Below are 23879 nucleotides of genomic sequence, written 5' to 3' on the forward strand. Positions count from 1 at the left end.
CCTCGCTGATGAAAATATCTTACCTTCCTCGCTGATAGTCTTAAATCACATGCTTGAATAATTTTTCCCACTCTTGACCTTGCGCTAGACTGGACCAGGTCGGGAGACTACTAGCGGAGCTTTCGAAAAAGAAGCTACAGGCACATAAAGCAAAAGACCTCCCATTCCCTCTTAAAAGTGTTTGTCCATTTGATAAAAGTACTTGGAAAGGTTTATTTCATTTTCAAGCAGGAACTTTTGGAGCGCTGTAATGAAACAATTGAACCTCGATCAAAGTTTGACATATATTTTACTATTTTGAACAAGCATCCATTTTTCTTTTACAACTTTTAACTGTACTAACAGAGATTATACATCTAAATTTCTATTGATTCACCAAAATTAAAACTACATCAAGAACAAGAACAAAAACTCGTATCACTGGACAATCATACCAAAATGGAATTACATTTGGAGGGCTCTCATTTGGCTGTGTTTCCTGAATTAACATCTCCAAATGGCCCAACAGCATTTGCAATATTCAGATTTGCGTCCACCGAGTTCATGAGGGACGAAAAACTACTGCCGCCACCTCCTCTGCCCATACCCAAACCAAGGAAATCCAATGTGGCTGGTTTTGAACCAAATAATGAAGACGGAACACCAAGACCGTCAGATAGTCCAGCACCACCATGGTTATCAATCTGATGTTGATGAAGGTTGTTGCTACGGCTGGTATCCCACTGTAGATTCTCTGTCTGTTGTTGCTGTTGCGAAGAACTAGAACCACTCACTGAAAATCCTAATCCACGCAGCAACGAAGCACTAGTGGCAGCGGCACCCATTTGAGCTGCTTTTTGGAGCAGGGCAGTTGCCGACATTGCTGGCTGTGGTGATGAAAATTGATGACTTTCTTGATTAGATGTCATTGTTGATGCAAACATGGAAGACCCATTTTTAGATGAGAGTGAGAGTGAAGTAGGTTGCTCTGTAGCTGAAGTTGACGATCGCTCCGACCTTCCTCCTCCCATTCCACAAATGAGATCAGAAAATGATGTAGTCTGAGGAGGTTGTAAATTTCCAGGCAATGCTACAGATGAAGGATATAAACTAGTAAACATACTATTACTGTTGCTACTAAAATTGCCTGACGGACTATTTTCATTACGGCAAGATGAATTGTTATTGTTTGCAATTGTTGTAGAATTCAATGGCAACTCTGGGTTCACAGAAATTAAAATTAAAGTAAATTAAGTTTCAAAAATTCAAAGAATTTAAAAACAGTAGCTTTTGATTTGTTCAAAAATACTCATCCTTTCTAAACCTATAATGAAATCTTTATAACAAAAGTTAGAGAACTTTAATGGACAGTAAACAAGAAAAAGAAAAAAAAAACTCAAGAAAGAGTAAGATCTAGACAGAGAGCAAAATCTGTTCTTTTAACCCAACAGAAAAACAGAACCGACAAAAGCCCCAAATTGAAAAAACGCTTTACTTTTTTCTAGCATTGACTTAATTCGATTAAAATAAAATAATACCTGTAGTTTGAATGGCAGATATTGCAGAAGTAGATGGTGGTGAAGAACAACAAGAACCTACAACAACCTGCTTCTCATTCTGAATCTGATTATTTTGTTCTTCTGATGATTTTGAATTTGTTGTCGTTGTGGTCTGAGCTTTAGCACTTTCTTCAGCCAATGCATCACAAAAAGCTCTGTGTGTAATGAAACTATCTCTCCTTGAAAAACCCAAACAGACAAACAAAAATGAGACGAATTAAGACAAAAGAAAAAGCAGGGAATGAATTCTAAAGAGAGTCAGACAAATTACCTAGAGAAAAGAGTGCCACAATCACATTTATATTCTTTAGTACCGCAAGTTTTCAAATGAGCTTTCCAATCAGATTGAACAGCATATTTCTTAGAACATTTATCACATTTCCATTTCTTTTCACCATGTTTTCTACAGAAATGTTTCTTAATTCCAGTTAAATCACCTAAAGCTCTAGACGGATCATGATGAACGCAAGATGTTTCAGGACAAACGTAAACTCGTTTACGGATTTCTTTATTCGCCCTTTGTCTAAGTTTCCATGGTAAATTATGACCTCTTCGATGCAGTTGTAGATTTTGATCACGTTGAAACCCTTTATTACATATCTCGCATACAAATCGATTTGTCGCCATTAATGTTTTCGGAGATAAAGCTATCACTTCAGCATTCGGATCTACAACAAATATAATCGATGTAATCAGAAAAAGTACAAAACAGAGAATCCTGAATGAGAATTCGCAACAATTATCTGCATAAGACTATAACAGACCTGGCATTCCGGGTAGATTTCTCTTTTTCTTTGCTGTTAAGGAAGGTTGTACTGGTGGCGGAGCACCAGAAGAAGATACACTAGCTTCTCCAGAAGTAGAAACAGTCATGGTTGATGAATATTATCAAACTCTAACAAAACATATCAATTAGGCTTGTTTACAATAATTCAACCGTAGACTGTTAAGACTGAGATACAAATTCAAGCTAGGGTTTCAATAAAGAAACTTTCTTTAACAGCTACCGGTCTTTAATAGCTTTATCTACCTACCAGTTTCAGCAAATTTATTTCTCTTCTCTTCTGCTTAACTTTCCATGAACTACCACCAACAATTCCAAATCAAAACCCTAAACCCAGAAAGAATTTATCTTCAAACCCAGAAACCATTCAAGTTAAAACCAAAACTCCATTAAAATTTTGATGAAGAAGAAACAACTCAAATAAATTACTTAGAGAAAATCATTTACTGTCATTACTAAACATCAACAAACTTCAACCTTAAAGCTTGGCAATTCTAGAGAGTGAGAAACTATTTTCTTTCTCTTGTGCACTGCAAAAGTCTGCAGCTATAAATTTTTTTTGCTTGTTAGAGAGGAGAAGAAAGAAAAAAAATAGGTAGTACAACAGTAAACTGATTTAAATCATAATAATAATGATTATATACTTTGACTATAGCTAAGGTTACAAAGGGTTAATAATTCACGTGTCAGTATCTGCACCGTTTATGTGTCAAATAGGACAAGAACCTTGATTCTTTGAGACATCTGTATACCACCACTTTTTGTCGTTTACTGAAGAACATCGAATAAAAGTTTTTTTAGCATCGGCTAAGGGGCAAGATAAGACAAACGTTTCATAGATTCGGCACCGTCGGATTTGGGTATACACCTTTGAAACCACGAACGTTTTCTTCTCAGAGCAAGTAGTGAGATGGACGATGGTGAATGAGGAGGATGGACTTATTTTAGTACAACAGAAGTACGGGACAAACATTTTCGTGAGAAAGAGGTGCACATAATACTTTAGTCTATATTCACTTATGCCGTCTATTGATACAGACAGACAGCTCTTCAAAAAAAGAGCCTTCCTTCCTTGAAAAGTTTGGAAAAGGACAAAAGAAAGGATATATGTGAGGACATTTTGGACTTTATATCTTAGATTCCTAACTTTGGTCCCATTTTAACACCCGGGGTACCAAGGGAAAGATAGCTAACCTCTTCACGGGTTCATCTTTCGAGTTCATACTTGATAACTGCCGTAAAAATTTCAAAATACAGTACTTAAGGTAAGAGCAGTTCCTACGGCAATTGGTAAATAATTCTTGTTGTTCAGCCGTGTGGATGGACAAATGGGTTTTCACATTATGGAAATTGCACTTTGCGTATGATCATGTAGCCCACGGTTTGGGATGATACGCGGGCTTTAAAAATAAAGACGCCAATCAATAAAGTATTCGTATATATATAAATATTATATTATATTGTTTAGAGTGTAATGATGATACAGTGTATCTTCTTTTCTCTGGGAACTAGTGATCCTCAAGATGAATTGAGGATAAAATCCTATATTAGGAAGGATTCCTTGATTAGGATAAAAATTCCTAGTTTAGGAAGGAGTATTGTTTTGAACAGTATTCTTAGTTTAGGTAATATACTTAGAAAGGGAATTAGTCCTACAAAAGGAAATAGACTCCTACGAGGTTTGGGAAACCAAACCAAGCCTATAAATAGAGATGTTTAGCTCATAGCTAAGACATCTAGTGAGTGTGTTCTTGATACAGACGCACCTAGAGAAGAAAGGTTTACACAGAAAACCTAGAGAGAGAAGTTTGTGAGACAATTATTTATTGTAAAAGCAAGCTTAGCAAACAGTTTAGGGTTAACTACTGTTTAGAGAGATTGTGAGCGTAACAAAGAGAGAATTGTAAATCGTTTTCTTGTTCATAATCTAGAGAAAATAACTTCGAATCACTACTTGTGTTCTGTTTTCTAAGTTTCTCGTCTATTAATATTCTGAATTCCGCCTTTATAGTAATAGCTACCAAGATACATAGATCAATACGTATCAAATTGGCATCACGAGCAAGGTTAGTTTTTAGGGTGAATCCCCGTGGTTTATGGTTTTCACTAGATCTCTTTACATAAAGCTTGGTGAGGTACTCGAGAAGCTAGGGGACGTTAAGAAAACAAAGGGATCAAGGATGACAAAGTCAGATGATGATCCTAAGGAAGGGGAACCACAGACTATGGAAGAAAAGGGGGCTACGCTGCAAACAGACATGAAGTCAATTCAAGTTACCCTTCAGGAGCTGAGTGAATGTATTCGTTCTCATACACCCAAGTCGAAGATGAAGAAAAACATTACACCTACACCTGAAGCTTCGGAAAAAGATGATCCTGAAGAAGACGATTCAGAAGAAGAAGAGAAAGAAGATGAGGATGATGAAAAGAAGAAAAGTGAGTTTCTTAAAAGTCATACTTCAACTAAACCTCATGGTAAGAATCTGAAAATTGATTTTCGTGTTGATATTCCACTTTACGATGGAAGTGTCGATGTAGAAAAATTGGATGATTGGATTGAACGTCTAGAGACGTATTTTTGTTTCTTTGAATATGGTTCAAGGGAAAAGATTGCTTTCGCAGCATTGAAGCTACAAAAGCATGCTCTAACCTAGTGGAAAGCTTATCAAAGACAAAACCTAGATAAGGGAGTATTGTCGTGGAAAAGATTCAAGGCAGTCGTAACGAAACAGTTTTTTCCGGTTGGATACCTTGAGGAGAGATGGTTCAAGTGGTACAACTTGAAGCAATCATACAACCAAACAGTACATGGAAGTTTCGTCGCTAAAAGAGATGAAAGGAGCAAAGAGGATAAGAAGTCTAAAGACAAAGAAGGTTTTATTTGCACTCATTGCAAACAAACAGGGCATGTTGTTGACAAGTGTTGGATGAAGTATCCTAATCTAAAACCAAAAGGGTTACAGAAGAAAGAAGCCATGATGGCAACACTAGTCACACAAGTTCCAAAAGAAGTCTAAGGACTAACAAAACCTAATCAAAATCTCTCTCTAATGGCAGGAGGCGTGGACACTAATAGATGTTGTTATTGACCCGAGAAGTCAGAAGAATTTACTTTCACATTCTTTGGTACAGAAGTTGGGTTTGAAGACTTTCAAACATCTGAAACCCTATCCTTTAAGGTGGCTTCAAAAGGAAGGTGGGCTACAGGTTGCAGAACAGTGCACGTTCAAGTTTGCTTTTGATGAGTCATACATTGATGAGGTTACATGCGACGTAATTCCATTGGATGTTTGTCAAGTTGTACTTGGTAGTCCTTACTTGTGGGATCGATATGCGGTTTTACATAGGAGGGAGCAAAAGTATACCTTTACCAAAGATGGGAAAGCTTTTGAAATACGAGTTATTAACTCTCCTCTTGAGAGAGCAAGCTTGATTACATCCACTCAGGTTAAGCGGTTGGTGAATGCTAGTACAAAATTCATTCTCCTTGTGATCCGTTCTCTTGACGAGAAGTCCAGTAGAGTTAGTTTAGAATACATTACCAAACAACAAGAAGAAGACCTAAGAAGGTTAAGTATGTTTGAACCACCATTAATTGATGATGATTGAGATGACAAGATGATCTTGCCACATGTGGAAGACTTGTGGTTAGATAGAGAAGAATCACTCGAAGAAGATTGCATTATGGAGCGAAGAGCGACAAAGACACGCCAGGAAGAGAATGAAACTTTCCTAAGTAGATGTCAAGGTCAAGTTCCCGGCAAGGAGAGATGTTTCAACAAGGTGAAAGGAACTCAGGAGTTTCCTAACCTACAAATATAACTTTCACATGAGTTCAAGTTCTTGAGGGGATGGGGGGAGGGGGGAGGCATGCTACATGTGTATCTTCCTTTCCATGGGAACTAGTGATCCTCAAGACGAATTGAGGATAGAATCCTATATTAGGAAGGATTCCTTGATTAGGATAAAAATTCCTAGTTTAGGAAGGAGTATTGTTTTGAGCAGTATTCTTAGTTTAGGTAATATACCTAGAAAGGGAATTAGTCCTACAAAAGGATATAGATTCCTAAGAGGTTTGGGAAACCAAACCAAGCCTATAAATAGAGATGTTTAGCTCATAGATAAGACATCTAGTGAGTGTGTTCTTGATAAAGATTCACCTAAAGAAGAAAGGTTTACATAGAAAACCTAGAGAGAGAAGTTTGTGAGACAATTATTTATTGTAAAAACAAGCTTAGCAAACAGTTTAGGATTAACTACTGTTTAGAGAGATTGTGAGCGTAACAAAGAGAGAATTGTAAGTCGTTTTCTTATTCATAATCTAGAGAAGATAAATTTCTTCGAATCACTACTTATGTTCTGTTTTCTAAGTTTCTCGTCTATTATTATTCTGAATTCCACCTTTATAGTAATATCTACCAAGGTACAGAGATCAATATGTATCAAATAATAAACTATGGTATATAATTGTGTAAAGTTAAAAGTAATATTATAATATCATTTAAATATTGTTAAGAGTCAGAGGGAGTTAGAGTGAGATAGTCACTTTATGTACAAAAGTTGCAGTGGGCGAGTGTTGATAGTTCTCCAGCGACTCAAATTAGACGCCCACACTGGGCGATTTTACTTTGAACGCTGGCGCTTTTGCCACAAACGCGAGCACTTGTCCTATGATCGCCCGACCTTACCATAAACGCGTGCTGGATGTTCCGACTCAATGTTCAAAGCAACATATTTGATGATTTGAACATCCATTTTTCATGTTTGTTCATTCCATAGTGGGAGCAAAATGAACAAACTTCATTCTATAGGAACTGCTCTAAGTATTATCCCTTAGCTACAACTTAATCATACAGGAATCCAACTGCTATGAGTCTATGACCTTTTTTTAATTTTACTTTAGTGATTTTTTTTGGCGTCACTACAAAAAGGAATACATGTGATCCTCGTTTAAGCTAAGCAATGGCGAGTTTCGTATATACACAGATTTCGTATCAAATTTTTACTTTTTCACCTATTTTTCCTCCTAATATTTCTCTTTTAGTTTTGTTTGTTTACTAAAATTCTATTTTTTTTCCAATTATATTTTACTTTTCTATTTTTTTTCTCTTAGGTATTTTTTAACCCATAATAAATATTTATCATCAACCGGAATGGAAAATTGAAGAGGAAAAAATAGACCGAAACTCAACTTCCGTGTTGCATTATTTGCACGGAAACTGAGTTTTCGTCCCATATACAACTAAGCGATGTAAGTTTCCCATAATTAGGTGCACTTTTACTCTCATTTTCATTGGCTACAATTAAGCTATAGCTAAGCGAAATGAGTATTCAGTTATACGTCACTATACGGAAGGATTTTAGCTTAGCCTAAATAGACGGAAACCAAAACAGTGCAACACGGAAATTGAGTTTACGTCAAGGTCAAAGCGTTGACTTTGACCAAATGGAAACTTATGTTTCGTTTTGCACTTGTAAACATCCAGGATAATCTCGAGTATTCCCTTCTCCTTCTACACTCCCTCTTTCCCCTCTTTTGTCTCACTCCAAACCACTTTCTCCCCCTTTTGATTTTGAAGGTGGTTTACTTTGAATTGTTGCGTCAAAAATAAATGGTTTGTTGTATAGCTGTAGGTGGGTCTATTGCATCTTTAAGAAAGATATCAAACAAAGATTTTGGGTGGAAGCCTAGCAACAAGCTGGACTCCAACTCCTCTTTGAATAGTAACGCCTAATCTATGAAAAATAAAACTACCAAAACCACTGCTAGCATCATTACTGACTAGACAGTTTTTCAGATGCTTGAAAAAATACAAAGTGGCTTCACCAAGTTCTCCTAAAGTAGAGAAGGATAGAACACTCAAACCATAGCCCAAATAAGTACACTTGTCCAAATATTTAGTGTGTTTTCTTGAAACTACGTTAGACTGGGACAAATGAGCGAACACCATCACCAGTGAAAGGCGAGACCCCAGTGACACCCATACAAACATCCTGACCATTTTCCCATTTGAGAACAAGAATATATGCAGGCCTCAAGTCTTTGTCATCATCTGACTGAATACCAAGAGATACCTCCTTACGCACAGGTACACCCGCCTTGTAACAAATTTCAACTACAATGTCACGAACAAGATCATGTCGAAACTTGCACCCAACATCTTTAGCATAATGAAGCGCATGGTCTCTGAAAATGTCCATAGATCGGCTACAACATGAACATAAACCATCCTCAAGAAACAAATGGATACCAAGTCTATAGCAGAGCACAACTCGGAACTGTCTACGGCTGAGGCACTGATTGAGACCGCTAATAGGTATCGCTAATAAATAATCTTGAAGCATGCTTGACATGGTTACACTGCCACAAAATGAAATCTCTTGCAGACATATTAAATTGGTCTGGGATTCGGTTCTTGACTGCATCAAAATAAACGACTGTCAGGGCGTCCATGGAAGGGGAGGCAGTATCATCGACACAATAAGAAGGAGGTAATCCACATACCTGGATAAAGTTCTGAAGAGCCAACTGATAAGCATAGACTTTGTTTGCTGAGAATAAATTACCAAGAATTATTTTCTGAGGTTGTCTGACTCTGGGAAGCGAGATAGTAGTAAGCACCGGTGTCGGCCATGGTATAAATTCCAAGACCACCCTCTTTGATGGGCAAGGTGGATAATCTCTGTTGCAGGGGACCAAAACCAGCACCATCTCCAGTGATGAGTAAACGTAAATACTTAAGTAAATGGTCATCAAAAAGATCAGTGGCTGGTTGCAAGGCTGCTGGATTGGTAGTACGCATTGCAAAATATAATCGAGATACACCAGTACAATTGCGAAGTAATAGTATCTCACTCTGTAGGGCTTTGAGTTTTTTGATTGCCAACATTAGTTGAACAATCTTATTCACCCTGGTCAACAACATGTCACTAATAAAGTCCAAATCTAAACTCACCGGACCACCAAGAAGTTTAACACCATTAGAGGGTCTACGAATATCAGGTGGAAAAACATCATCAGCCATGCTTCTTGCATCTTTCAATTTCGAAATCTACCTAAAAATCACCACAAATAAGTCATTCTGATTGTAATGAAATAATCATGAAATTATTGATATTAGGGTGATTATTAATGAACACGCGATTGAGGTATACTTATATTAATTGGGGGATAGAGGGAAAAGACAAAAACGGGATATAAGTAGTAAATCAGAATCACCCCTTATCCATATAATTTAACTAATTCCTAATCTACTCCTCACTAATCATGTTTAGTGGTTAAATATAATTAGGTAAGTTAATAGATTAGTTTGATAATCATTAGAATAAATCATTATCATTGAATTTGTTGATGCAACAACATTAAATCAAGATATTTATGATCATGAAGGTTTAGGTGAAGAACCAACCCAGCAAAGTAAACAAGTGATAGACGCATTTATGTGTCTAATATAGCTCATTTGTATATATTGTTGGTGCTCGATATCGTACTTATTTGTTTATTTTATTTATTTGTAGGTGTTTTTGGAAGAATAAGGCTTTGTGGCGAAATTGGCTAAAAATGCGTCATTTGGACCTCCGTTGATAACTACCAGAAGCACCCCAGAAGTATGTTGGAGACACCCAGAAGTACCCCGGAGGAACCCCGGAAAAGTCCGGAAAACATCCAAGAAAAATTACTAAAGGCACCCAAGATTTGGTTATTTCCACCCCAATAATTTTATTTCAACTCCACTTGTTATTCGCACCCCATCAGAGGATAGGGGGCATTCCTTCTCAAAATTCAAAAATGGGTTTTTGGCGGGAAGACTTGTTACAGCACTGGCAGATTTGGTGATCGAATTTTGGACGTGATTTTTGGAGATTCAATTGTTGTATTTGCTACTAATGGGCTGTAATTGAGTAAACAAGTCTGTTACGATCGATTAGACCCAACCAATTGGGCTGGAATGACCGGGAGAATGGATCAAAGTCCAACCAGGACACGTACTCTCTGTTTAACTTTCAAAGCTATTTTCAAGAGATTCTGGGAGAGTTTCGCGCTGAAGTAAACTATACTTGGTCCTGTTCAAGTCTTGATAAGAGTTTGGTAGCAAATTTATAGCTAACAAACGCGTACAGGGAGATCACAAGAGAGATATTTTCTCAACAACGCAGAGAAGAGAGAAGAAAGAAGAAGTCGGATTCACTCGAGATTTTTGGGGGTTTGATAACTATATAAGTGTTGGTTCGAGTCATAAGAAGGGTTAGAAACCCTTAGGAGAGAATTGGGAGTAGAGGAGAGCCGAGGAGAAGCGATTACAGAGAGTTAGAGCGCTGCTGCTGCTGCTATTCGAGGAGGAAGAAGAAGAGGAAGAACAGACCTGCTAAGGCAGTCGTTCTTCAACAGTCTTAAAACCAGAAACTAGTGTCGTAGTTCAACAACGCTAGATATGTATCGTTTATAAACGACAATACTCATCTTTGTAACAGTGACGCTGTAACATTTATACAGCGTTGCAAACTTCTCTCTATCACCATATTCATCAATAAAAACACCTATTAAGTCATGAACACATCTTTTGATTATGTTTTTGGGATGAGGAGCTAAACCCATTAGCCGAGACGACGGAGGAAGCCATTGGCACAAAATTTATTGGTATAATTCTAATTTTTATATTTATTTGCAATATTATTATTTGATTATTTGCACGAATTAAAATTGAATTAATAGTTTTTATTGAGTAATTGTGAATTGACTTGATGAAGCATGCTGGGTTTTAGTAACTTTTGATGTTTTATACTTTTTAATTACAATTATTACTTCAAAAACTTATTTGAGGCAAATATTAGAATTGATTTTAAAGATAAAATTGCATAAGAACTATTTAGAGTTTACTATTAAAATGGTCATTGGTGGAATCCTAGTCTTGGTGTTTTTCTATAAATTTGAATTATTTTGTTTATTTTCCTTTTAAATTAAATCTAAAAAAGAAATTGTTTTCTTCACAAGTCCTAAAGAACCTTTTTATCACTACAACTACAATCACTATTTAAAAACCATCAATTTTTGGCGCCGCCGACGCAGATTTGTGTTTAGGTAGCATTTTTTTTAGATTTATTTTATTTTTATTTTTATTATTATTTTTGTTCTTCTTTACTTTTTTGGGTTTTTTTTGTTTCCTTGCAGATTTTTGAAGATTGGAGCAAAAGACAATTTTGCCAAAGCTTGTGGTGATTTACTTAAAGTTTGGGAGCGAAAAGCAAAGCTAAAGGAGCGAAAGAAGAAGATTTTCTTTATTTTGTAAAAGAGAGAAAAAAAAAGAGAGATTTTTTTTAGGCTTTCATTTTTGTTTTTGCACTTTATTTTTGGACTTTGGACATTTTATTTTTATTTTTTATACCCTACGGAAGGGTACCCTTAAATATAAACTGTTTGCAGGGAAGGACGACGATTACAATATCGTCTCGGCCCCTCGGGTTCGCACACGGCATAGGAGTCGTGGTCCGAGTCGACAACAACGGTTCATCCCACGTCTGGTACGGGAGGTAAGTCCAATTGAAACACTCGCGAATCCCCTGCAAGCGAGTTACTGTACTCCTTAAGGTGCTAATTGTTTGAGGACGAACCGGACTGTCTTTATTTTCCTAGTAAAGGGCAAGGCCTGGCCTAAACAAGATAAGGGTTCGGATTTCATCACCGCTCCCTTCTTGCCCGCCTTAGGAAAACGAAACCTAACGCGAACCTAAGCCTAAAATTTGGACTAGAAAGAGACTTATAGGGTATCGAGCTTAACAGGACAATCATTCGAAAAATATTGGTTACTCTTTTAATCACACCTCGAAGTTCTTGACGGTTTCTGCGAGTTGAATGCGTGACTGCGCCGCATTGGATCGGTGAGGTTTTGGGTATCAAAGCTCCACTGAGCTTCCCTCGCCTCGATTCAACTTACTTTAACTCGGATTGATTCCAGAGGGGTTTGCTTAAATTGTAACGAATTCCCTTTCGAAGGATTAGAAGCTGGTCTAGAAATAATCTAAGTGGAGCCATCATGCTTGTTGTTTGCTAGAAATATTTAGGTTTACTGTGGTAAAGTCGAGTCAGCCTGCTGTGTGATTGCTAGAACCTTCCTGTTAGGATTTTTATTTCTTTTTGAATTTTTTTTAGTGTATGCCCGATTTTTTTAGGGCTTGGAAAAGAGATACTCTAGGTCGATTGATTAGCGAAAAACCTAGTAGTTCTTCTGAATTAAGCAGGGAGATCGAAGATTCTTCTTTTGAGAGCCCTGTTTTTGGAAACTTCAGTTTTGAGAATTTATCTCTGAGTGACAAAAGTACCCCTAGTACTCCAGTTGTGCCAACGATGGCAACTTTGAAAGATTACATGTTCCCAACTAGGACCAACCGAGCTTCATGCATTAAATTGCCAGCCACTACGGCTAAATTTGAGATAAAACCTAGTATTCTTCAGATGATACCTATATTCTTAGGAAAAGATGATGAGAACCCTTATTTCCATATTAGGGACTTTGAGGAAATCTGTGGGACAATTAGAATAAAAGACCTTACTGATGAAGTCTTGAAACTTAAGATGTTTCCATTTTCCTTGAGAGATAAATCCAAGACCTGGCTAAACAACCTACCATCTGAATCTATTGAAACATGGCAGGAACTTATTGCTGCTTTCTATATGAAATTCTACCCTAAGCATAAAACTGCAGCTGTTAGGCAGAAAATTAGTGCTAGTGTGCAACAAGAGGGAGAGTCTCTTTATAGGTTTTTAGAGCGATTCAATGATCTCCTATCTCAGGGTCCTCACTATGGATTTGATAAGATGAAACTTGTACAGATTATTTATGATGGTTTAGACTATTCGACCAAAGCCATGGTTGAGTCTATGTGCGCTGGTGAGTTCACTAGTAAAAATACTGATGATGCTTTTACCTTCTTAGGAGCTATCGCTGAAAAATCCCAACAGTGGGAATCTTGTGTTGAACCCCCTAAAAGACTCTTGGTCAATAGAAGTAGCACTAATGTGGTAGATACAAGTTTTGGTTCAGATGCTAAGTTTGCTGCTTTATCTAGAAGGTTAGAAGCTTTGGAATTGAATCAGCCTAATAATAGGTCCCTTGTTGAACCTAATAGAGCCGCTCAAGTCTCTAGTTGTGGAATAGAGCCCGATAACTTATTCTGGGAAGGTCAGGTTAGTGAAAAGCAAGCCCATGCTGTCTATAACAATGCTAGGTTTGAGAACCGTCAGAAGTTTGACCCATACTCAGAAACCTACAACCCTGGTTGGAGAAACCATCCTAATTTCTCTTGGTCTAAGGGCCAGAGTCAAGGCCAGTCTAGCAATTCTCAGCCTCCCCCAGGTTTTGGTTTTAAGAACTCTTCAGTTCAAACCCAGTTTCAGAACACTTCCGAGAAAATGATCTCTATCTTAGAGGATACTCGCACTATGTTAGCAAATAACCATGAAATGCTAACAAAGAACCACATGAGCTTTCAACAGGAAACTAGGCAAGAATTGAAGAATAATTCCCAGAGTCTTGCCAAATTAGAACTTCAAGTAGGACAAATAGCTAAGTTCATAAGTGAGAGAAAATATGGAAGGTTCCCTAGTCGTACTGATCCCACCCCAAAAGGAGAGAAATCGTACAATCATGTGAATGCTGTCACAAACCTTAGGAGTGGAAAGATAGTTGACAACAAGGTTGACATGCCTGATAGTGAACATGTTGTAGTTCACCCTGCTGAGCCAGAAAATGAGGAGACTGATAGAGTCTCCAAAGAGACCAATGAGGGTCCTGTTGAGCCCGGCCTTGTTCCCAGAGCCCCATTCCCACAGCTTCTAGTTCCGACTAAGAGGGAGTCCAACTTTAATGATATATTGGAGGTTTTTAAGCAGGTTAATATCAACCTTCCATTATTAGATGCCATTAGGCAGATTCCCTCTTATGCCAAGTTCCTTAAGGACTTGTGTACGCGAAAGCGTAAGCTCAGTGTCCAGAAGAAAGCCTTCATATCTAGTCATGTGAGTTCTATTATTAAGAATACCACTACTCCTAAGTATAAAGACCCAGGGTCCCCTACCATTGCTTGTACAATAGGTAAGTACCGTGTTGAGAAAGCTTTGCTTGACTTAGGAGCCAGTGTAAATTTACTTCCATATCATGTATACCTTAAGCTAGGACTTGGTGAGATGAAACCTACCCAGATGACACTTCAGTTAGCTGATAGGTCCGTTAAAATTCCTCGTGGTGTGATCGAGGATGTTCTCATAGAGGTTGACAAGTTTATTTATCCAGTGAATTTTGTTATCCTAGATACCCAACCTGTCCCTGACCCAGAGAACCAAATACCAGTGATTTTAGGTCGCCCGTTTTTAGCTACATCCAATGCGATCATTAACTGTCGAAATTGTATTATGAATTTTTCTTCTGGTAATATGACTATTGAGCTGAACATTTTTAATATTAGTAAGCTACCCTATGAACTAGATGACTCGAATATAGAAGAGGTGAACATGATAGGAACATTAGTCGAGGAGTCATTACCAAACACTTTGTTAGAAGATCCATTAGAAAAATGCCTAGCTCACTTTGGGATTGATTTTGATGATGATAATGTAATTAATGAGGTGAATGCTTTGTTAGATTCAACCCCTTTGTTAGATACTAGTAATGGATGGAAACTTAAGTTCGAACCACTACCAGTTTCTAAGTCTACCCTAGTTCCTTCTTTAGAAGAGCCTCCTAAGTTGGACCTAAAACCATTGCCAGATACCCTGAAGTATGTGTTTTTAGGCCCGTCTGAGACTTTACCTGTGATTTTTTCTTCCTACTTGGATATAGATCAGGAAAGTAGGCTAGTAACCGTCCTTCAAAACAACAAGGAAGCTTTAGGGTGGACCATAGCAGACATTAAGGGTATAAGTCCTACTGTTTGTATGCATCAGATCTATTTAGAGGAAGACACCAAACCTTCTAGGGAGATGCAACGTCGACTAAACCCTAATATGAAAGAAGTAGTTCGAACTGAGGTTCTTAAGCTATTAGATGCAGGTATCATCTACCCTATTTCAGACAGTAAGTGGGTCAGCCCCGTTCAGGTTGTTCCCAAGAAATCTGGTATTACTGTAGTCCAGAATAATAACAATGAGTTAATCCCGACCCGAATGACCACGGGTTGGCGTGTTTGTATTGACTATAGGAAATTGAACAAGGTCACTACGAAGGACCACTTTCCCCTTCTCTTCATCGACCATATGCTAGAGAGATTAGCTGGATATAGTCACTACTGCTTTTTAGATGGATACTCTGGATATAATCAGATCGTTATTGCCCCAGAAGACCAGGATAAAACCACTTTTACCTGTCCCTTTGGTACCTTTGCGTATAGACGCATGCCTTTCGGGCTATGTAATGCCCCTGCGACTTTTCAGCGTTGCATGATGAGCATATTTTCTGACATGGTAGAACGGTTCTTAGAGGTCTTTATGGATGATTTTTCAGTGTTTGGTTCGTCTTTCGATGAGTGCTTGCATCATTTGTCATAGTTTTGACTAGGTGTAAGGAAAAGAATTTAGTGCTTAATTGGGAGAAATGTCACTTTATGGTTCGTTCAGGAATTGTTCTAGGGCATATTGTATCTTCAAAGGGTATAGAGGTGGATAGAGCCAAAGTTGACCTTATTAAAACTTTACCGGTCCCAAAAACCGTAAGAGATATTAGGTCATTCTTAGGACATGCTGGTTTTTATCGTCGTTTCATTAAGGATTTTAGCTTGATGTCTAGACCTCTTTGCAATTTGCTTGCAAAAGATGTTAAGTTTGTTTTTGATGATGCTTGTTTAGAGGCTTTTGAGAAGCTTAAGTCATTACTCACTACCACCCCCATAGTCCAGGCACCCAACTAGAACCTACCCTTTGAGATCATGTGTGATGCTTCAGATTATACTATTGGTGTTGTGCTAGGTCAGCGAGAAAATAAGTTACTTCATGTGATTTACTATGCTAGCAAAACTCTGAATGATGCCCAGTTGAACTATACCACTACCGAGAAGGAACTATTATCCATTGTGTTTGCCTTAGACAAGTTTAGACCCTATCTCTTAGGTTCTAAGATCATCATATATACTGATCATAATGCTTTAAAATATCTTTTGTCTAAGAAGGATACTAAACCTAGATTGATTAGGTGGATTATGTTGTTGCAAGAGTTTTCTCCAGACATTAGAGACAAAAAGGGTGCCGAAAATGTTGTAGCAGATCACTTGTCTAGGCTAGTTGTTAGTTCCCCAGATGATTCCCTTCCTATAAGGGATAGCTTTCCTGATGAACAATTGTTCTTTGTTACCCAATTACCTTGGTATGCGAATATAGTGAACTATCTTGTTACTGGTCGAATGCCCCAACATTGGGGTAAACAAGATCGTTCTAGATTTTTAACTGAGGTTAAGCACTTCTTTTGGGATGATCCTTATTTGTTTAAGTATTTTCCAGACCAGATTATTAGGAGATGTATACCTGAGAGTGACCAGTCCAGTATTATCTCCTTTTGTCATGATCATGCTTGTGGGGGTCACTTTAGTGCTAAGAAAACTGCTTCTAAGATATTGCAGTGTGGATTCTATTGGCCTTCGTTGTTTAAAGACTCCCACAGTTACTGCGTTACTTGTGAACGATGCCAGAAATTAGGAACCGTTTCCCGTAGGAACATGATGCCCTTGAACCCTATTTTAATTGTTGAGGTCTTTGATGTGTGGGGTATTGACTTTATGGGTCCGTTTCCTAATTCTTTTGGTAACCTATACATCCTTGTCGCCGTAGACTATGTCTCTAAGTGGATTGAGGCGGTTGCGTGTAAAACCAATGACCATAGGGTTGTGATTGAGTTCATGAAAAATAATATACTTACATGTTTTGGTACACCGCGAGCTATAATTAGTGATGGAGGGTCGCACTTTTGTAATGGGACTTTTAGGCTTCTGATGAAGAAATATGGTATTACACATAAGGTAGCTACCCCATATCATCCACAAACTAGTGGTCAGGTAGAGGTTTCCAATAGGGAGGTAAAACGTATATTAGAGAAAACAGTTAATCATAATCGGAAAGACTGGTCGTCTAGGCTTACTGATGCCTTATGGGCTTACCGTACTGCGTTTAAGACCCCCATTGGAATGTCGCCTTATCGACTTGTTTATGGCAAGGCATGTCACTTACCTGTTGAGTTAGAACACAGAGCTTATTGGGCTGTTAAGCAGCTAATTTTTTCACTTGACAAGGCAGGAGCCCATATGAAACTCCAGCTCAATGAGTTGGACGAGATTCGTATAGATGCTTACGATAGTGCGAAGGAGTATAAGAAAAAAATGAAACTTGTGAATGATAGAAACATATTACGGAAGTCATTTTCTCCAGGTCAAAAAGTTCTTCTGTATGACACTCGTTTGCATCTATTCCCCGGGAAACTGCGCTCTCGGTGGACCGGTCCTTTTGTGGTCCGTACTGTTTTTCCTCATGGAGCTGTTGAGATCGAGACACTGGATGGTAGTAGTTCTTCGAAGGTTAACGGTCAGCGATTGAAGCCCTTTTTAGAGCCTTTTCCTACAGGTGATGTTGAGGAGGTCCCTCTGGAGGACCCTGTTTACCCTTGATTGACCATCAAGGCGATTTGTATGTTGTATAATTTTTGTATTCAGTTTTTGGTTTCACTTCACTCAGGTACTATCTTTCCGAACTCTCTCTTTACTATTTCCTCATGTTATTTATATTTTTGGTACTGTTCTTTCATGCGAAACATTGAGGACAATGTTAGATTTAAGTTTGGGGGTATGGGAGAAACTTTTGTGTTGCACTTTTGAAACTTCTAGCGTCACATGGTATCCGGTTAGCTAAGTTTACATACTGTTTCTCACCGAAAAGATAGAAATTGGAATGCTACAGATAACAACTTATTGAGACATTAGAGAAAAAGACATTGAGATCCTTGAAATTCAGGAGAGAACTTGTTCTTTTTAGAGGGTAACCGTGATGGACCTAACCATACATGATGGAAAGGAAAGTAGGTCGGGAAATGCCAGAAAGACAAAGCAACCTCACAATGTAGTCTTAGTTACTGGATTGCGACTCTCTCTCAGTAGAAACTTATCATCATCAACAAGCAGAGCGACATCAAAATCTATGAAGAAAGTGAAGATGTTTTAAGGTTTAGAAGCAACAATAGAAAAGAATAATTCAAAAATCAAAGTTGAAGACTTAGTTACAAGAAGTTACAAGAGCAAATGATATAAGTTGTTAGAATCCATGATACCAAGACATCACAAGTTGCGAAGAGCCAAGTTTTGAAAGTCCTTCTCTCATGGCCATGTAAATTTTTATCTTGTAATTTTTTCTATTTTAAAAAAAAAAAATGAAAAAAAAATGAAAAAAAAAAGAAAAGAATTAAAAAAAAAGAAAAAAAAAATATATGAAACATCATTACGTTCTTTTTGTTCAATAAGGCCATAGGGAAGAAGAAATTTATAAGTCAAGCAAGAAAGCGAAGAGAAGAGTTAATTGTCAAGGTTCTATGAGGTTCGATAGTTTATCATCAACAGTTGAAGACCGAAGAAGACGTTGTTTCTACTGAGCACTATGAGAGAGTCGAAGAAAGATACATTTGGTTGCTTTGTTAGTCCGCTTTCAATCTGGCACAAGATCTTTCTAGCACTGGTTTAACTCATCACACGTAATTAGTCCAGCTGTGTAGCAGATGTCCCTCTCATTTTTATCTCTCTCCTAATCTTATCCAGATGTAAAGCAGCGGACGCATCTTACAGTGTTTATCTAGCTGTATAGCGGATATCTCTTTATCTAGCAGTCATGCAGATGTGTCTCCCCTTTTCTTCAGTCAGCTTTAGAGCTGACACCTTTAATTTCTCTGGCATTCTACTTACTTGGAGATAGGTTGAGAATATTTATGTCCTCATAGCTCTTTGGATACTTGTGACCAATTAGGAGTACAGGTTTTGTGGGTATATCTCTGGTAAGCCCTCCCGAGACTATAACTCGGCCACTAGGGCCACCTAGGGGTTTAAAGGCTTATTTCATACGCTAAATGCAATCGACGATGCCTGCGACAGTGAGTTAGGATTTTATTTTGTAGTTTTGATTTGCTCGAGGACTAGGAAATAATAAGTTTGGGGGTATTTGATAGACGCATTTATGTGTCTAATATATCTCATTTGTATATATTGTTGGTGCTCGATATCGTACTTATTTGGTTATTTTATTTATTTGTAGGTGTTTTTGGAAGAATAAGGCTTTGTGGCGAAATTGGCTAAAAATGCGGCATTTGGACCTCCGTTGATAACTACCAGAAGCACCCCAGAAGTATGTTGGATACACCCATAAGTACCCCGGAGGAACCCCGGAAAAGTCCGGAAAACATCCAAGAAAAATTACTAAAGGCACCCAAGATTTGGTTATTTCCACCCCAAGAATTTTATTTCAACCCCACTTGCTATTCACACCCCATCAGAGGATAGGGGGCATTCCTTCTCAAAATTCAAAAATGGGTTTTTGGCGGGAAGACTTGTTACATCACTGGCAGATTTGGTGATCGAATTTTGGACGTGATTTTTGGAGATTCAATTGTTGTATTTGCTACTAATGGGCTGTAATTGAGTAAACAAGTCTGTTACGATTGATTGGACCCAACCAATTGGGCTGGAATGACCGGGAGAATGGATCAAAGTGCAACCAGGACACGTACTCTCTGTTTAACTTTCAAAGCTATTTTCAAGAGATTCTGGGAGAGTTTTGCGCTGAAGTAAACTATACTTGGTCCTGTTCAAGTCTTGATAAGAGTTTGGTAGCAAATTTATAGCTAACAAACGCGTACAAGGAGATCACAAGAGAGATATTTTCTCAACAGCGCAGAGAAGAGAGAAGAAAGAAGAAGTCGGATTCACTCGAGATTTTTGGGGGTTTGATAGCTATATAAGTGTTGGTTCGAGTCATAAGAAGGGTTAGAAACCCTTAGGAGAGAATTGGGAGTAGAGGAGAGCCGAGGAGAAGCAATTACAGAGAGTTAGAGTGTTGCTGCTGCTGCTGCTGCTGTTCGAGGATGAAGAAGAAGAGGAAGAACAGACCTGCTAAGGCAGTCGTTCTTCAACAATCTTAAAACCAGAAACTAGTGTCGTAGTTCAACAGCGCTAGATATGTATCATTTATAAACGGCAATACTCATCTTTGTAACAGTGACGATGTAACATTTATACAGCGTTGCAAACTTCTCTCTATCACCATATTCATCAATAAAAACACCTATTAAGTCATGAACACATCTTTTGATTATGTTTTTGGGATGAGGAGCTAAACCCATTAGCCGAGACGACGGAGGAAGCCATTGGCACAAAATTTATTGGTATAATTCTAATTTTTATATTTATTTGCAATATTATTATTTGATTATTTGCACGAATTAAAATTGAATTAATAGTTTTTATTGAGTAATTGTGAATTGACTTGATGAAGCATGCTGGGTTTTAGTAACTTTTTATGTTTTATACTTTTTAATTACAATTATTACTTCAAAAACTTATTTGAGGCAAATATTAGAATTGATTTTAAAGATAAAATTGCATAAGAACTATTTAGAGTTTACTATTAAAATGGTCATTGGTGGAATCCTAGTCTTGGTGTTTTTCTATAAATTTGAATTATTTTGTTTATTTTCCTTTTAAATTAAATCTAAAAAAGAAATTGTTTTCTTCACAAGTCCTAAAGAACCTTTTTATCACTACAACTACAATCACTATTTAAAAACCATCAACAAGCTGAATATACAAGTGTTCCAATTAGTCATATATAGGTATTAATGTATTGAAATTTGATTTTTTTCATTGAATCCGCATTGTTACACCTGAAAAACGCAGTGCCGGCATGGTAAAAGTATGAATACCATGCCGACAGGGACCAAATTGGCATGGTATTCATACTTTCACCATGACGATACACAATATCCCCCAATTTTGAAATTGTAAGTACACTACCGGCACAAAAAGTTCATTATCGAGCATGCCGGTAGTGGTGCCGGCATGGTTGGTTCCCAAGTGAACTGTGCCAGTTTGAGAACAAAAACATACATAAAAAGATCTATCTGAAATAACAAGTTTCGGCATGGTATTCATCCTGAAATGCTATGCCGGCACTCAGTACCGGCATGGTATTCATCCTAAAATCCATGCCGGCACTCAGTACCGGCATGTTATCCATCCTAAAATATATGCCGACACTTAGCATCGGCATGGTATTCATCCTAAAAACCATGCCGGCATAAAAAACAGTACGGTATTCATCATGAACACAAGCCAGGAGCGGATTGAAAATGAAGTTTTAGTTTATGATTCTAACCCAAACGAAGTTTTAAAACAACAAAAACACTTTAAATATGATTGGGTATCATGTACCTTCTCAATGAAGCCATTTGTTCTTCTTTTTCTTCTTCTTGCTCAACAACAATTCAATTTAACTTACCTTTAAGAACTTGTTAGGATTTGATTTTGATTTTGATTTTGTTTTTTAGTTTTAAATTTTAATTTAGATGGAAAGGTATTTTAGTATTTCCGCCCCCAAAATACACCCCTTATCGGACACTATTGGATGGGGTTAGTAATTCATATCCCCCAGTATAATTATCCCCCAATCGCGCGTTCTTATTAATTTTATATAACTCCATAAAACATTAGAGCATATACGTAGTTAACAATCCATGATTATTGTTTGTTTTGTGATGTATCTAGTAGATGAAAAATATAGCATCTACCAATAACTAAAATTGTAAGGTCCTGGAGCTCGGTGCAAAGAAATAACTCGAGTCGAGTCGAAGATAATAAGTTCTCAGCTCGAGCATGAACGGAAGATAATGAGTCAACGGAGAATGACAACGACACCACTGATATCATGACACATGCAAGACATGATTTCTATAGCAGGAAGCGAAGATAAGTCCAAAGTTTTCAGAGTCAAGATTTGAAGATCGAGATATAATGAAGATCACAGGTCGAGCTACTAACTTATAAACGAAGTAATATATGAATGGATCATGAAAGTCACCTCCAGGTATACACAAGTGGTCCTCTTTAGATATACTTTTAGTGTGATTCATATGCCATGTGACTGTATATAGGCCCAAGAAGACTCATTTGTAGTGCAAGACATATGATTCAGTCTAACTTGATTAATAAGAATTATCTCTACTATGTTATCTCTCATACTTTCCTTTAGAACTCAACTTTGAAAACCAACCTAGAGATAACTCGGTAATCACCAATTGGACATCGAATTAAGTAATCTACAGTCGAAGATCGATAATCATATCAAGTCAGGGGATAGATCAGACAATAACCACATTTTAATATCGTGTAGATACGTATTTCCATAAAAGGAAAATATGCATCTTCATTAGCACCGACTAGGGTTGCGTCATAATTTTGATTTCTTATCATGATCTTATGCTATATCATAATTTTGATGCATAATCATACTTATTTGGTAGTAAAATGAACTTGAATTTTTTAGAATAATTGCATACAAATATGATTTTATTGATCTTAATGAAAAAGTGGGGGTATAACAACCACACCCAATATTTCGCTTAGGAATCTGTATGGACAAACTCCAATATACTTTCTAGAGAATCAACTAGACAGTCAAACTCAATCTAGACAAAAAGTATATCAAAGAGTTTATATCTCAATCTGTCGATTTAAATCTTACTCAAGCAAAATGCGAGTCTCATTTTAAATACAAGAGAGATAAACTTGGATGGTACCAAAGACCAATATCCAAGTGTCAATCAATTTAAATCAACAACCAAAAGGTCGGATATTCTAATTGATTGAACAACGCACAACCTGTGTTATTTCAATTATATAAACAAATATAATACGGAAAATAAATAACACAGACACCAGAAATTTGTTAACGAGGAAATCGTAAATGCAGAAAATCCACGGGAGCTAGTCCAGATTGAACACACACTGTATTAAGCCGCTACAGACACTAGCCTACTCCAAACTAACTTCGGTCTGGACTGTAGTCGAACCCCAACCAGTCTCACACTGATCCAAGGTACAGTTATGCTCCTACGTTTCTGATCCCAACAGGATACTACATACTTGATTTCCTTAGCTGATCTCACCCACAACTAAGAGTTGCCACGATCCAAAGTCGAAGACTTTAATAAACAAATTTGTATCACACAGAAAAGTCTACGATAATAGATAAATCCGTCTTCCACGAATATACCTACGAGTTTTGTTCCGTCTTTTGATAAATCAAGGTGAACAGGAACCAATTGATAAACCAGACTTATATTCCCGAAGAACAACCTAGTATTATCAATCACCTCACAATAGTCTTAATCAACGCAGCGAAAAAAATATATTGTGGAATCAAAAACGATGAGACGAAGATGTTTGTGATTACTTTTTATCTTGCCTGCCGGAGATAGAAATCTCAAGCCAATTATTACAATTGTACTCGTATGATAGAAACAACAAGATCAGATCACACAACTACAAGAAAA

At 37.4% G+C, this 23879-nt stretch overlaps 1 protein-coding gene across 1 annotated transcript; it reads right to left on the reverse strand.

Moving 5' to 3' along the window:
- Window positions 1-259: 259 nt before the first annotated feature.
- LOC113330629 (protein indeterminate-domain 2-like) lies at window positions 260-2891 on the reverse strand. Its single transcript, XM_026577447.1, has 4 exons — window positions 2303-2891; window positions 1810-2206; window positions 1518-1717; window positions 260-1069 (listed from the first exon to the last, which is right to left on the reverse strand). The coding sequence occupies exons 1-4, from the start codon at window positions 2409-2411 to the stop codon at window positions 462-464; spliced, it is 1314 nt and encodes a 437-aa protein (XP_026433232.1). The 5' UTR covers window positions 2412-2891; the 3' UTR covers window positions 260-461.
- Window positions 2892-23879: the final 20988 nt, after the last annotated feature.

Source organism: Papaver somniferum, unplaced genomic scaffold (assembly GCF_003573695.1).
Source record: "Papaver somniferum cultivar HN1 unplaced genomic scaffold, ASM357369v1 unplaced-scaffold_118, whole genome shotgun sequence".
In the NCBI taxonomy this organism is placed as follows: domain Eukaryota; kingdom Viridiplantae; phylum Streptophyta; class Magnoliopsida; order Ranunculales; family Papaveraceae; genus Papaver; species Papaver somniferum.

Excerpts from the sequence above, each read along its gene's own strand:
- LOC113330629 (XM_026577447.1), bottom strand. The coding sequence starts at position 2,411 with ATGACTGTTTCTACTTCTGGAGAAGCTAGTGTATCTTCTTCTGGTGCT. Across the intron at positions 2,207-2,302 it reads AAATCTACCCGGAATGCCAG|ATCCGAATGCTGAAGTGATA; the intron begins GTCTGTTATAGT and ends TATTTGTTGTAG. Across the intron at positions 1,718-1,809 it reads TGTGGCACTCTTTTCTCTAG|GAGAGATAGTTTCATTACAC; the intron begins GTAATTTGTCTG and ends GGGTTTTTCAAG.